A 16,409-nucleotide genomic window follows, 5' to 3' on the forward strand; every position below is an offset into this window, starting at 1 on the left:
CAGACACTTATCCAAGAAGGACATACAGAGGATCCAGAGACACATGAAAAGATGCTCAATATCTCTAGCTATCAGAGAGATGCAAATTAAAACCACAATGAGATACCACTTCACACTGGTCAGAATGGACATCATAAACAAAGCAACAAGTATTGGAGAGGTTGTGGAGAAAAGGGAACTCTATAGCACTGTTGGTGGGATTGCAGACTGTCATGGCCACTATGGAAGTTTCTCAGAAAACTAAAAATGGATCTGCCTTTTGACCCAGCAATCCCAATGCCAGGATATATCCTATGAATTCTGAAACACCAATCCAAAAGAACCTGTGTATCCCAATGTTCATAGCAGCACAATTTACAAATTTACAATTTACAATTGGTGCTGGAAACAACCTAGGTGCCAATCAGTAAATGAATGGATCAAAAAACTATGGTACATTTACACAATGAAATTCTATACAGCAGAAAGAAAGAAGGAGCTCCTATCCTTTGCAACAGCATGGATGAAACTGGAAAGCATTATGCTGAGTGAAATAAGCTACGTGGTGAAAGACAAATACCATATGATCTCACCTTGAACAGGAACCTAAACAACAAAACAAACAAGCAAGCAAAATATAACCAAAGACACTGAAATAGAGAACAGGCTGACAATGACCAGAGGGGAAAGGGGATGGAATTTCAGGGGAAAAGGGGAAGGGTTTACAGGAACTAGTAGTATAAGGGACACATGGACAAAAACTAAGGGGGGTGAAAATGGAAATGGGAGGGAGGTGGGGAGCACTCAGGGGGTGGGCTAGGATGGGAGTAAAAGATAGAAAACTGTACTTGAACAAGAATTAAATAAATAAATTAATAAAATTAATTTGTATGTGATCCTGATTAACCAATATATATGTATTGGTTAATACACACACACACACACACATATATAACACATACATAAATAACATATATAAATAACACATATATCTATCTATATGTTAGCACTGGATTTTTAAAATTAAATCTTGTTTTGTAGATGGAAAATATCACAAGGAAATTAAAATAGAAGAGAATGCAACAGGTTTCAGTTACGAGTCACTTTTTCAAGAATATCTTAATGAAACAGTTAGAGAAGTTTGGGTAGAAGATCCCTATATTAGACAAACTCATCAGGTAAGTGAAACAAACTAACATGTGATGAAATGTTATTTAAAATGTATGAGTTAGTAGTAACTCATCCTAATATCTTTCAGCTGTATAACTTTCTTCGATTTTGTGAGATGCTTATTAAGAGACCATGTAAAGTAAAAACGATTCATCTTCTCACCTCCCTGGATGAAGTAGGTATCTGAAGGTATATTTACTCTTCCTTAACTTCATTTCATTCAGCTATAAGATGCAATTCCAGCAAGGGAAACCTGACATAATGCTTCGGCTAGAGCTCTTTCCTTGCGGTGAACTTACTGTCTAACAATGGACATAAAACACCTTAGAAAATGCTGTTGATTTTTGATCTTATACCTTGAATTTGGCCACTTTGGTAAACTCTCTTATTCCAATACTTTGTCAGTTTAGTCTTTTGGATGTTCTAGGAGGCAGGTATGCTCTCTGCACTATTGACAATTTCATCTCATTTTCCTTCTACCAGTTAGTATTTGTATCTCTTTTTCTTGATTGATTGCATTGGCATTCTGAGGGATCATAGCATAATAATAATGGGCATCTCTCTCTTGATTTTGATGTACATAGGAATGCTTCTAAATAATTCAAATTTCTAGGATTAATTTGAGAACAGGCCAGCCCCATCTGAATAACTAAACAGCTTTATTAAAATACATCTTAGGAGATAGAACAGAGTTGTGTTATGTCTACATTAGAAAAAATAGTTACTCTTTTAATAAAAATAACTGCTCATAAGCCATTTCATATTCTTTGGTTGCTTCTTTGAAATTAAAAAACATTGAAAGTAGTCTAGAATCTTTCTATTTTAATTCACCTGTGATATGCATTGCATAGCTCAGGGATAATTTGAAATATTAATAACAGGCAGAAAATTGCATTTTTCCCCTTATTAACAGGGCAGTGGGAAACAGCAGCAAATATGTGGCCTGAAAGAAATAAAAGAGTCACTTGGGAATCATGGAGTGCTGTTGGAATTAGAATACTCTTCTTCAATACATGACCGAGAAATTAGGTTAGTGTATAGTAATATTTTAACTCTTATGCAGTTGAAGATACTTATTTTTATTTAAGCTTTATATAATTGCACATGAATATTTAATTTAAATATTAATTTGTTTTTTAAATATTCAAGAGCTCTTTTAATAGTCATAAAAATTATAATGTAAGCACTTATTATTCTCACTTTGAAAACTAGAAGACTGCAGCTCAGACAAGTGAAATACATTATATGACTTTGCACATCTGATTAATGTTTGATGGTATCTGAACCCAGGACTCTTTGCCCTCAGATCTCATGCTTTTACCTAATAAATATCATCACTTCATTAAATATTTACATCACAGTAACTGAGATAGTTTGCTTGACATCATCAATCATCATCATCAACAAAAGCATTATTGTTAAGAAATGGAACCAATCTATTTGAATAGGAATAAGTCAATATTGTGGATAATTTTTTAAAAACATACACAATATAATACAATCTTGGGTCTGCATAGGATTTTTAAGATTATTCAGCCCATCCATCATTCCTACTTGATTCTGGGACATGTTTGAGGTTATGTGGTTTTTTTTTTGTTTGTTTTTGTTTTAATATATTTTATTGATTATGCTATTGCAGTTGTCCCATTTTTTTCTCCCTTTACTCCCCTGTGCCCTATTACCCACCTACCACCATCATTCTCCCATCTTAATACATACGAGTTCTTTGATTTCTCCATTTCCCATAGTATTTTTAAGCTCCCCCTATTTTGTACCTACTGTTTATGCTTCTTATTCCCTGTACCTTTTCCCGCATTTTATTCCCTTCCCTGTTGATAACCCTCCATATAATCTCCATGTCTGTGCATATGTTCCTGTTCCAGTTGTTTGCTTAGTTTGTTTTTGATTTTTAGGTTTAATTGCTGAGAATTGAGAGTTTTTTGTCATTTTACCGTTCATAATTGTGATCTTCTTTTTCTCAGGTAAATCCCTTTAACATTTCATATAATAAAGGCTAGGTGATGATGAACTTTAACTTGACCTTCTCTGGGAAGCACTTTATCTGCCCTTCCATTCTAAATGATAGCTTTGCTGGATAGAGGTATCTGGAATACAAGTTCTTGCCTTTCAAAACTTTGAATAAAGTTGCCTGTTCCCATTTAAGTTGGCCCCTTCTTGCGTACAAGGTTTCTTTTGAGAAATCAGCTGATAATGTGATGGGAACTCCTTTGTAGATAGCTGTCTCCTTTCCCCTTAATGCTTTTAAGATTCTCTCCTTCTCTTTCGTCTTGGGTAATGCAATTATGATGTGGTTGGTGTGTGCTTCCTCTGCCCCAACTTCTCTGGGATTCTCTGAGCTTCCTAGACTTCCTCGAAGTCTATTTTATTTGCTAGATTGGGGAAGTTCTCCTTCGTTATGTTTTCAAATAAGTTTTCTATTTCTTGCTCTTCCTCTCTCCTTCTGGCAACCCTATGATTTGGATGTTGGAACACTTAAAGTTGTCCAGGAGGTTCCTAAGTCTTTCCTCATTTTTTTGAATTATTGTTTCTTCGTTGTGTTCTGGTTGAATGTTTATGTCTTCTCTCTGCTGCAAATTGTTGTTGAGTCCAGGTTTTCTTCCCTTCATAAGGGAAAGAAATCGTTGAGTCCAGGGAAACTGTTGATTCCCTGTATATTTTTATTTCACTTTGCATAGCCTTCACTTTTTCCTCTGTTTTGGGACCACATCAAACATTTCTGTGAACATCCTGATGACCAGTATTATGAGCTGTGCATCTGATAGGTTGGTTATCTCTTTATCGCTTAGTTGTATTTTTTCTGGAGCTTTGATCTGTTCTTTAATTTGGACCATACTTTTTGTCTGGGTGTGCCTATTATGTAGTAAGGGGTGGAGCCTTAGGTATTCACCAGTGTGGGGCAACCCACCTGGATACATTGTGGCTCTGTATGTGGGGGAGGAGTCAAAGAGAAAATGATGCCACTTGCTCAGCTCTGGGCTCGCTTTCAGTCACTTCCCCCAATACCCATAAGTACATTGGGCTCTTCTGGTGCTGATTCCAGGGTTGGTGGGTTTGTGTACCTTCTAGGACCCTGTGGGTCTCTCCAATGAACTCTCCTGAGAGTCTGGGAGTTTCCACCACTGCACCTCCCCCCCCCCCCACACACACACACAGGTTTTTATAGTCAAAGGTTTTGAGGCTTTATTTCCCTGCACTGGAACCCTGGGTTGCTCACTCTGTCTCGCTCACCAGTTGTCCCTCCCGGTTTATGTGCACATGAATGTGGGACTACCTGGTCCTCCAGCTGCTGCCTTGCTGTGAGTCTACTCCACCCCTGCTGCCTGTCTCCGCCCCTCCTACTATCTGGATGTTTCTACTTTAACTTCTTGGTTGTTGGGCTTCCATTCAGTTCTATTTTCTTGCAGTTCTGATTATTTTTTGTTTTTAAATTTGTTGTTGTCTTCCTTTTGGATGTGTGAGGAGGCAAAGTCTCTAAATATTGAAGTTTTTAAATAAAGCTTAATTATTTTATCTTTTCACTTTTGAAGGAAAATAGTCTGGCTTATTTTGTCCTGTATGTGAGTTTCACATTTCCTATTGGAATATAATTTACATGTTCTATGACAGAAAGGAAAATAGAAAATTCCTTTCTGTCTGTTCAACTATACATATTGTATTATACTATTGGGGGAATTTTTTTATTTCCTTTTCTGGTGATACTGATATTTATCTAATGTGGCTTTACTTACAGTTTGTAAAATATTCTAGTAGGTATGACAGTATGCTGTGTCTATGAGGAAATAGTATGTGCAGATTTTTTAGTGGTATGTTTCCTCTGTTTAGCATAGTGGCTTTCTTATGTTTATAGCAATGGCGCCCTCAGTTTTACAACAGCACCCTCAGTTTTAGTGAAAACTTAAGCACACCCTAAATGCAAAACATGAAAATGCAGCTACTGTGGTTGAAGGAGAGGTCAGGATCCAGAGCCCTTCCTGTTTACTTCGCCCATTGCTAGGTAGGACAAACCCTGAAGCACCACTATAGGCTGTTGACTGTACTTTGAAACCACATATTGGCAACCAGGAAAGTTTTATCAGCAAGCTGAAATTCAAGAGTAAGTTTTAATGTGATTGTTAAACTGTATCAGCTAATTAAATCAACCCATGGTTTTGTGGACATTTTCCTTCATTGTAAATACAGACCATGAGTTGGTTCACCCCCGGCGTTGGTTCAATTCATGCTGCTGGAGGAAATTATTTTTCTTAGGGAGGATTTGCTGACACTTCATACCCTACAGCTTTGATTATTGTCTGACATAACTGCCTGGAATATAATACTGTATACTGATTTCAATAGGTTTGACAATGGATGGGTGATTAAGATTGGAAGAGGACTGGATTATTTTAAGAAACCACAGGTAGGATATAGCCATATGAGTGGGTAGCACTCTTTTTATATCATTTTAACAACATGGCTTTTGTTCTTTTTGTTTTAAAAAAAACTCTTCTCTTCTCTTCTTAGAGTCGTTTCTCCCTTGGATATTGTGACTTTGATTTAAGACCATGTCATGAAACAACAGTGGATATTTTTCATAACAAGTACACCAAAAAAATATGATGGGTAGTGGTTAATTTATACTGTACATTTCTATTTTGAGTGAATATTTTCTTTTTACTTTGGACAGATCATTCCTATAACGTGTGACTTTAACAATAAATTTATACATTTCTACTAATTTATGGATCCATTGTTTCAGTTGTGACCAACCCTAAATACTTTTATAAATATATTACTTAGAATTACAGTGTTTTTTTGTTTTTTTAGATTTTATTTATTTATCTTTAGAGGGGACGAGAAGGAGAGAGGAAGAGAATATCAATGTATAGTTGCCTCTAGTGGGTCCCCTGCTGGGAACTGGCCTGCAGCCCAGGCACGTGCCCTGACTGGGAATCAAACCGCGATCCTCTAGTTCACAGGCCTGCGCACAATCCACTGAGCTACACTAGCCAGGGCTAAATTACAGTGTTTTAAGTCATATGGTAAACTTAAACATTTTACTACCATCTTTTCTCTTACTTGGCTTTTGGAACATGAATCAATGATGAGCACCTATTATAAAGATGAATTGGATGTTAATATTGTCCCTGGGAATTTAGAGACCAGGCAGAAAAATTATGGATAAGAGTACTCTTAAGACAGTGGTGCCCAACCTTTTTGGCACCATGGACCGGTTTCATGAAGTGGGGGTTGGGATGGGACAGGAGGTTGAGCTTAGGCTGCGAGTTTCGTTTCTTATGGCCTACTTCCTGACAAGCTGAAGACCAGTACTAGAGTGGGGGGGTTGGGGACCCCTGTCTTAGGAAACAGGTGGGCTTGTGGGTCTAATATCCAGGAATAAAGTACAATATCAATCTTGTTACTATTTAAGGTCTTTGGCAGACATTCACCAACATTGTTATCCAATATTACCTAACTCCATAAAGGCAAATCAACCTGTTTAGTTATCCAGATATATTTTGCAGCTCATTCAAACTTGGCTGGCACATTCATAAAGCTTCGCAGTTTAGAATTAACTATTCTGGTAAGCTCATTCATCCAGATGCCAGTTGACTGGTTGGGGATAAAGGCTAGGTTCCATGGAGTTGGACTTGGAGAGTGGACTTGAAGAGTGGATACAGGTAGAGGCAATGAATAGTCCAGAAGCCTAAAGAATAAGCTAAACCAGAGTCTGTAGGGATCAATAGAGGTACTGCTGTTGGAGAGTGCACATATAAACATATCAGGGGAAAAACTGATGATTAAATTGAAGATTAAATAGTATAGAAGACCAAAACCATGTGGAAAGGAAGCCATGGGGCTAAGGTTGAGCAGAGTAGTCCTGGGGGGGCTTTAGATATGAGATTTATGTTTTGCCTTTGTGGGCAAACAAGAAAGACTTCCAGAAAAGTTCCCGCTGTTTTTCTTGGATGTTTTAAGGTTCAGGTACTGATTATGCTGAACCTGAAGATACTCAAATTAGTTTTGCAGACCTTTATATGTGTCACAAGTGAAGGTAGAAAGATAGAAATTGAGAGGTGAAACATTCAAAAGAAGAGGTTTACTAAAAACAAGGTGAGGAGAAAGGCAGGGAGCTTGATGCATCAAGGAAGCACACATTACTGAAGAATATGGCTGCCTGAACTGCTGCTGGGGTATGGCTTGTATAGGGCTTGCTTCTTGTCCCAGGTGCCAAGATGTTTTCCAGTTTACTGTCACCAGCTGGTAGTGACCAGTGCATGCACAGAATGAAGCTCTGTGAAGAGTGCCTTCACTGGAAAGTTAGGTAGGAGAGGCTAAAAAACCAAAACAAAACAAAACAAGCTAATTGAAGAGCATTTCCATCCATTTAAGACAGGCTTAATCTGTCTACTGTGAAATTGGGGATCTCAGGAGAGCACTTGCACAAATATTGGACCTGATCCGAAGTTCCTTTCTGTAGCAGATCCCGGCTTACTTTGCCAGATACCCATAGTCATGGGGAAGTAGAGTGGCTTTTCATTCAGGTGAGAATATGTGTTAGTTCTCCTTTACTAACATGTTAAAATAACAACTCTGATTTCTAAAGCAAATGGATCTGTCACTAGAGAACCAGCAATCTACAACCCTGTGAAATTAACTTATTCAACTCTCAGAGACCCTGCCTAAGAGAATGATATTTAAGGAAGACAGCCTATAGACATGCCACCATTATTCTAAATATTTGAAGTTCTATTCCCAGATGCAGTTGGACTACCAGGAGGATACCAGATGCAAGTTTATCAATTAAACACATCAAGAATATGCAAAAACTATATTTAAAAAACAACCTTTATGAAAGGATATAAAAGAAACCTGGAATAACTGGAAAGACAAATTACATTGCTGAATGAGAAGGGTTAGTAAGATATTAGTTCTAAGTTAATTTCTAAATGAAATGTCAAATGAGACTACACTAGCAGACTTGAGTGACAAGCTATGAAGACAATGCTACAGAAACTTAAAAAAATATATGGGCATAATAATGGACAAAGCAGTGGGATAGAATAAGGAGTCTGGAAACACATCTGAGAAAATGAACATATAATAAAGTCTTTCATCAGTGGAGAAAGAATATACTGTTAATAAATGGAAATAATAAATAAATAAGTAAATGGAAAAATAATGTTAGATCTCTACTCTGCCTAGAAAAATCACTCTAACGGGATTACAGTGCTAATTAAATGAAAAATCAATTTTTAAAAACCCACTACATGTACTGAGCACAATACAAAAACCAGGAATTATCAAGGAAAGGGCAAAAAGATTTGATCATTTTGTAAATATTTAAAATGAGTAAAGGAACCATAAAAATATTAAAAACATGAGTTCAAACTTATAACATGTAAAAAAAGGGCTATTAATCCTAATATATAAAAAAGCTTGCCACAGTTTCAGGAAGTGAACTTGACCTCACTTCCTTTAGCCTTACCAAGGATTTTGTACTTCAAGTGGTCTCCCCTCCACTGGATTGTTCCAGCAATGCACATATTCCATGCAGATAACCATGTTGTCCAAACTTCTTAAAGGAGTTTTCTTTAGTTTTTTTCCTCATTTCTTCACCACCCATTGACACTTCAACTTCAGGGTCCGCAGTCTGGCACATGGGGCAATAGGCTCTACTGGTTAATCATTCAAACATTAAAGCCTGGGGCAGCACTTTAGTCCACCTGACCAAGGTGGTTTTACCCATTAATAATTTCATCTGTGGCTTTAATATTCCATTCTTCTACAGCTCTGCTGTCTGTGGATTATAGGGTATAGGAAGCCTCCACTCAATGTCATGTTCTTTTGTCCAATCTTGCACATCATGACCATTGAAATGTGACCCCAATCACTGTCTATTCTATGAGGATCTCTGTACATGGTACTCAGCTTCTCTAATCTTCTAATGGTAGCAGTTGGGTTTGTATGGCGATAAGAAAAAATTGGGTTAAACTAGATGTGGTGTCCACACAAACCAAGGAATATTTAGAACCCTCACTTGGAGCCCATACTAGGCTGTTCAAAGCACTATGGGCAAGTGTACCATATCCACTTGGTGCAGTTCTCAAATAGGTTCTGCTGTCTCCTTAACCCTGACTGCGGCAATTTATGTTTGACAGTTACCACTGTTGGTGGCAGCAGTAGACTCATAGATTCCCTGCTGGCATCTCCTATCAGCACTGGTTTGATTACTCTGACCCAGAGGCTAAATTCACCAATAGAGGTTTGCAGAGTTAGATTTGGTAGAATACCAATGCCCAATATGTTATGTGGTATTAGAGAGAGAAAAACTGTGTATTCTTGGGGAATTTGCAGTGTCAAAGGGACCTTCCTGGCCATAAATGTTTGTCCTCTGTAACTACTGATGGCATTAAAGGGGCCAAAAACTTCTGAGGGTTACAATGTATGAAAATACATTTGGCTCCAGTATCACCCAGAGCCATCACTTTTTATTTCTGGGGGACTGGTAAGTTCGAATGGGGCCCCCAAATGCCCCAAATGGCCCCTGGAGGTGATCTTGGTCTGTGTCCTATACCCAAGATATGGGGGCACCCATCCCAAATAGGACTATATCAGGCTCCTGCTGGAGCAGGCAGGGTACTAGGGGTGGTAGGAGCAGCTCTGAACAGCAGGTCTGTTCAGGTTTTAAGGCCTCCCACAGGCTGGTCTGTCTTTTCAGGTGGGGTCCCAACAGGGATGATGTCAAACCACATTTGCTTCAGTTTACTTTCACTGGACCCTTTAAAGCAGATGGGGATAACCATTTGGCTTCTTGAGTTTTGTCTTGAGTCTTTCCCATAGTTTACATGTTCCTGGGATTTGTCAGTTTTCCCCAGATCACGAATGGACTGCCCAACCTCAAAGATGTCACCCTAATACTGAGCTTAATGGTCCACGTGTGGTGCTGGGGATGGACTGAAGTATCTTGGCTTTCATTCCTGCAGTGACTATGGCTCAATCAGGGACTTCAGACAGGGATATAGATGGCCAGTTTCATTCTTAACTCCCTACAAATTTGTTGTACCTCCTCTATTGATTTCCAGAGTCCCATTTGGCCAACCTTCCGTACAGGATAGAATATTCCAATCCCTAAGTGAATGAGTATCTTGAATCTCTTGAGCACCAGCAGGCATTGCCAGAGGGTAGAGTGTGCTATGATAACTGATTGCTGTTTTAACCCACCAGGTTTTGAAGTGCTTTGTTTTGTAGCAATAGGTAACTGGTAAGACCTGGAATACTCTTCGAGTTGCATGGCTGTTTGGAACCTCCCTGCCTGGTTTAAGGAGCTGTAAACCTCCCACGGATAAGGCTAAGTGAGCGACCTTCAGACTGTGAGCCACTAAGGAGACAAAGCTTATCTCCTTGGCAGGAGCACTACTTCTGCTTCATCCATCTCAGGCCCCCAGTGCTTGTTTGGTTAGTCAGTGATGGGTTAGACCCCTCGGGGTGGGGTGGGGGGCAACCTAAGCCAGACACGATCACTTGGTAGGCCCTCAAGTGATCTGAGGGGGCTGCAGCAAAGAGGGGGTGATAGACCCTCACTCTCTGGCTATTCTGACATAGCCCAAGTCCCCATTTCTGTTTGGGAGAAGTGCTTTCTGGCTCTAATCTACTTAAGCCTAGAAACCTATGATGGGGAGGGCGGTACAGTCCTTTGCTGGCTAGAGCGGGTTCTGGGTGATCGGGCAAAAGAAAGAATTCATAAAGACCTGTGAAGCCTGCTTTGCTAAGAGTTCTTTCATTCATATGGTAAGGGTCCAAGCAGGAAATGAGTGTCTCCCAAAGTTCTTGAAACCCCCTTACCTGACAGACACTGACTCAGATTAAGCCCTCAGATTTTTTTGAAATGTTATCTATTGTTTGATCCTTGCCACCTGACATTGATTGATGAGTTATTCCTGTGTATTACAAACCTAATAAACGCTGCTGAGGAAGGGGTTTTTGGTCTTTCTCCTTTGAGAGACTGACCAGCTCTCCTCCCCAAGCAGATCATGTCTTGGTAGTTTTATTTTCATTTGTGGTGGACGGAGGGACTTGTGGGCAAAGTTTCCCCCACACATGGCTGCTTTCCTCTTACTCTTCAGGTCTCAGGTTCACAGGTCTCAGGTCTCAGTCATCTTGATAGCTCTAGCTAGCTCCTATAATTTTCTATTATAACCACTTGGACTTTTCTTTCAAACTATTCTCATTTTGTAATTATTTTCTGATTTGTTTGTCTATTTCCCCCACAAGGCTTTAAGTTTTTAAAACTCAGATACTGACCTATCAAATGGGCCATAAATTCTTTGCTGAATGCAAATGAAATCAAGTTGAAAATGAAATCAAGTTGAAAATGAAATCAAGTTGAATATAAAATATCAGATAAAAAGATAAACATTGTATTATGAACTTGTTAGAGACATAATGTGCATGTGCTGGTGCAAAGTATAAAACATTTTTATTCATTTTTTAAGGTTTGAAAGCCAATACACTAAACTGTTGATTCCTGAGGTCAGTGACCATGTGTTTTTCACTAATCACAAATATCCAAATAGCAAAGCACCTGGCACCTATCAGGCACTCAATAAATGCATAGTAAGTAGTCTGGGAATAAGTGGAGTCTCTGAATGAACTTTAGAGACAGGAAGTGGTTGGCAGTGAGAGATGTTACTCTTTAAAGAAGTTTGGCAATGAAAAGATAGAGAGTAAAACCATGAGCAGGAGAGTTTGGGGAAAAGGAGACATAAGCATGTTCATTTACTATGGGTAAGGATACACAGTGTAAGTAGAGTGAAAATGAAACTGTGCAGCCAAAGGGGGGCCCCAAATAGGGATTTGGAATGGCATCCAGAACTCAAGGTGTCCAGGAAATATTAGAAAGATATATAGGGATGTCATCACCCCTTCCCCCTACAGGTGTGAGTTGGGGGAAGGGACACATGGAGCAGGAACATGCAGAGCTGTTTTGTACAGTAACAGCTTTGCAGCTACCTCTGGCATGGCCATTTAACATATCTATGTAACCTTTAACTGGTTACATAGATATGTTAAATAGCTGCAGCCATGCTCTGAGCCAAGGGGATGGGACTTTCACGCAAGATATAACTGGGGGGGCACACCTGTGTGAGAGCTTGGACAAGATTGGCTCCATGACATGGGGCCACATCTGCCCAGACTCACTATGGCAGCCCAGTAAACTTGGAATAATACAGGGATGCTGGTAGGTGTAACTGATTGTAGGAGTTGTCAGAAATGGGGGTACAGAGGAAGATTGGCATGGGGATTTAAACCCAGACATGGCAGCCATTGAGGGGAGAACCATGCAGTTTTGGCAGAGTGGAGACCTCCCCCATCCTGCAGCTTTGCTGGGGGAGAACCATGTGGTTTTTGACAGAGTGGGGACCCCTGCAGCTCTGGTAGAAGACGACCACGTGGCTTTGGGGTGCTCCCTTTGGCCACATGGCCTAGGAAGCAGGAGAGACTTTGCCTGGAAGAAGGGTGCAAGGACTTTTATTGGTGGGCCATGAGAGGGTGCCACGTGACTTTGGATTAATTGGAGATCCTGCCTGAACGGTGACACAGCCGATGGTGCCAGGAGCTTGAATCACAGACATCTATTACTTTTCCTGAGATACATACCCCAGATTAGGGCAGAGGGAGAAGGAAGTACTCTGTGTGTCTGTGGGTATCCTAAAGGATTTTAATATTTTAATGAAGACATCAGGTCACTACTTCAAGTCTGTAGCTTTAAATATTTCCTTTTCTTTTCACAAATTTCTGGCATTGAGAGACATCTTTCCTCTGGCGGCAGACAAGTGAACCTAGTGGGGGGTCCTTTTGATAATAGTATATTGTACCCCCTTGGCCCTGTTCTGTGACAAAAATACAAAAAAAAAGATGAATATTTGATAGTACAAAACTCAGACTGGAAAGGGAGAAAAACCAAAAAACAAAAAACTAGGGTACAACTAAGAGGGAATAACTTTAAGGAAAAGGAGTTCTTTTTCTGAGACTGGATGAAATGAGGTATGTTGAAATACAGAACATGGGAGGCTAAAAGAGCTAATTTCTAAAGGTCTCTGGTCAAATTATGAGTCAATGTTTGTGACAAAAGTAGTGGAATTCTAAGTTGAAGAGTGGAAATATTTAGGAATAATGCCTCTGAAAAATGTGAACAAATGTCAACAAATGAATCTGACACAGAAATAAAAAAAATTTAAGTTGAAAGTTGTAAATATAAATTGCTTTACTCTGAACTATGTGAATTTTCTTCCCATACTGCCTGTCCTCTGAGCATAGGAGTGAAAAAGCAATTGTTGGAATTTTGTTTTAAAGGTGGCTACAGTAGGTCAAGAGAGCAAATGAGAATGCTGGTAAGAAAGGGCAATGGATTTGAAATAATTCAGGCTAGGACAGGAAGGGAGACGAGGCAAGAGATTAGGGAAAATTCAGGGCTTATAAAAGTTAAAACAGGCTTGATTTAGTGGGAGATGATAAGAGGATAAGATTATAGCTAAAAGGGATAACTTTAGAGTTTAAGGTATTAGAGGTGGTAAGAAAAGGAACTAACTAAAGTCAGACCGTCCCATATGGTAAACATTCTTAAGATGGTAACAGAAGCAGAAGCTGAAATGTAAATGAATGCTAGGTATTAAAATCAGTGAGGAAAGAGACAGAGCATCCTAGAGGCCAGTAGAAAACACAAAGATAGGTGACAGACACAAATGTGGAGAAGTTACTGAAAGAGGCTAGGTCCTTTAATTTTAAGAGACATATAATGTACATTGCAATTTTTATTTTATTTAACGTTCCAATATTAAGAAATTTCCTTGCATTTACATTATTCCCTTAATTTTTTCACAGAGAATATTCCATTTATTGTATAGTTCATTGTCTTCTGTACATGTTCTATGTAAGATATTTGTTAGCATAGTAGTTTCAATTGGGCAAAACTTACTACCAACAAAACTTGCATTTAATTTTTCACATATTTCCAGGGGCAACCAATGATTTGGTGCTTCAATGTTACAGATTTCAATTCTTCCATTCTTTACATCTATGAATACTTTAATTTCCAAGTATGACTGTTCATGTAACACATTAAAGGAAGTTTTTACACTGAACTTTGGAGTTTTACCATAGACCCACTCCCAGGTTTGTAGTTCTTTGGCTTTGCCATTTATTCCAGGAAACAGTGTCTCATCTGTTGGGTTTATTAGGTTGATGTGATTATCAATCTGATGATAAGCAGCATATTCTGCAGCAATAGCATTTGTCAGCACTTCACAGGTCAGAGTGGGGTCTTTTTCCAACAGATTTTTTACTGAGGAAGGTATGCTGGCAGTGGCTTTGCTCCTGATCCCTTGGTAAGGGCTCTCTAGCAGAGACGACAAGAGGGTCCCATCAGTACTACATAACAAAGTGCAATGGTGATAAGCAGTAGTCCGGCCAATCTTTGAGGCAGTTCCTGAGATTTTAAATTGTCCATCAAGTAAAAGGTCAAATCTTTTGGTAGGCTGCACATCCAGCTGGGGTTGAACGGCATTCAGTGCTCTCACAACTAATTTTAGATTTTCCATCCTATCATACTTTTTTTTGGTTGTAAAAAAAGTCAAATTGATATTACCCATATCATGGTAAACCGTTCCTCCTCCACTTCTTCTCCGAGCCAGTTTTATACCCTTTTCTCTCATCAGATTCAGGTTACATTCCTGCCAAGGATTCTGATGCCTACCAATTACAACAGAGGGAGAATTTCTCCAAAAGAACAGGACTGGCTTGCCTTCTAGATTCACATGGTCATGGATCCAGTCTTCTACAGCCAGATTTTGGTAAACATCATTGGAAACTGACTGTAAAATAAGCCCCCTTTTTACTGTGTTTTTAAAGCCAGTTGCTGGGACCTTGAGGTAACAAAGTAACTGGAAGCAATTCTTCTTTGAAAATGGAATCAGCATGCTTTTAAAAATGGAAGACAAACACATGAATTGATTGAGAAAAGGAAAAATAAAATTGTTTTCTAGTTATCAGTTCTTGGTTATTTAATCCAAACTTATCTAATTCTCTATCCAGGAGAGCTGTTATTCTTGCCTTTAGGCTTACCATTCGTCTTGAGCAATTCTACAACAGAGTACTCAAAGAAAATAAATATAGACAAACCTCAAATAATTTCATTTGAAATGGAATAAGGGAACAGATTTTTCAAACAATAAATCTACAAATATGTAATATATTTCAAAGCCAAACCAGGTAATACATATGTTCATTGAGAAAAATGAGAATATAGATAAGCAAAAAGAGCAATTTAAAAGGCTCCATACCATTACCAGGAGATAATCACAATGAACAATGCAGTATGTACCCAATTTTCTTTGAGCATGTGTAACACACACACACTTTACCCCACAGACGTAATACTATTATTTCATTCAATGTTAGATCTGTTTTTACATTAGCTTTAATGTTGTAATATTCCATTATTAGATGTATCACAGTTTACTCAATCAATCTCTTTGTTTGTATTGGGTTGGCAAAAAATCCATATGGTTTTCTTCCATAAAATAAGACACAATTTTCATTTTCACTAGTAACTTTATTGATCTGGGTATCTTGAGTTCATGTCTACTATCTCCCTCCTGGTATAATGTTAATTGTTCTCAGTTAATGTCTTGATTTGATCGCTATCAACTTCAACTTGTTTACCTGACTATGGAACATTGTCCAGTGAGAAATCTCCAGCAGAAAACAGCCTAAGTGCCCATCAGTATATGAGTAGATAAAAAAGCTGTGGTACCCAATGGAATACTATGCAGCAGAAAAGGAAGAAGGAGCTCCTACCCTTCACCACAACATGGATGGAACTGGAGGGCTTATGCTAAGTGAAATAAGCCAGGCAGTGAAACAAATACAATATGATCTCACCTATAAGTGGAACCTAATCAACAACAAACAAGTGAGCAAAATAGAACCAGAGACAGTAACCAGAGAGGAGGGGTGAAGGGGATAACAGGGCAAGGCAGGGGAAAGGTCATCAAGGAACATGTATAAAGGACCCATGGACAAAGACAATGGCAGTGGGGAGTGCCCCGATGGCAGGGGGTTGGATTGAATATGGGAGGTGGGGGTTAGGTAGGGTGGGAGAGAGTAATGGGGGTAAATGAGGCCAACTGTAATTGCACAACAAGAAAAAAATCTCCAGTACAAAAATTCACAAACCACTTTTGACTCATTCGATTAGTCAC

At 38.9% G+C, this 16,409-nt stretch overlaps 1 protein-coding gene across 3 annotated transcripts in view; it reads left to right on the forward strand.

Moving 5' to 3' along the window:
- MITD1 (microtubule interacting and trafficking domain containing 1) overlaps positions 1–15,141 on the forward strand; it is a 28,116-nt gene extending 12,975 nt beyond the window's left edge. The window contains exons 3-7 of one of the 3 annotated variants that reach the window (XM_037056792.1): positions 1,021–1,157; positions 1,238–1,324; positions 2,063–2,178; positions 5,506–5,566; positions 14,865–15,141. In XM_037056792.1, coding sequence (XP_036912687.1) covers positions 1,021–1,157; positions 1,238–1,324; positions 2,063–2,178; positions 5,506–5,566; positions 14,865–14,957 — 494 coding nt within the window. In that variant the 3' untranslated portion in view covers positions 14,958–15,141. Of the gene's footprint in view, positions 1–1,020; positions 1,158–1,237; positions 1,325–2,062; positions 2,179–5,505; positions 5,567–5,670; positions 5,862–14,864 lie in introns of those variants that run through there. The other 2 variants (XM_037056791.1, XM_037056793.1) reach the window with 2 other exon arrangements.
- Positions 15,142–16,409: the final 1,268 nt, after the last annotated feature.

This window comes from Sturnira hondurensis, unplaced genomic scaffold, assembly GCF_014824575.4.
Source record: "Sturnira hondurensis isolate 20B ecotype Veracruz unplaced genomic scaffold, ASM1482457v3 Scaffold0009178, whole genome shotgun sequence".
Taxonomy (NCBI): domain Eukaryota; kingdom Metazoa; phylum Chordata; class Mammalia; order Chiroptera; family Phyllostomidae; genus Sturnira; species Sturnira hondurensis.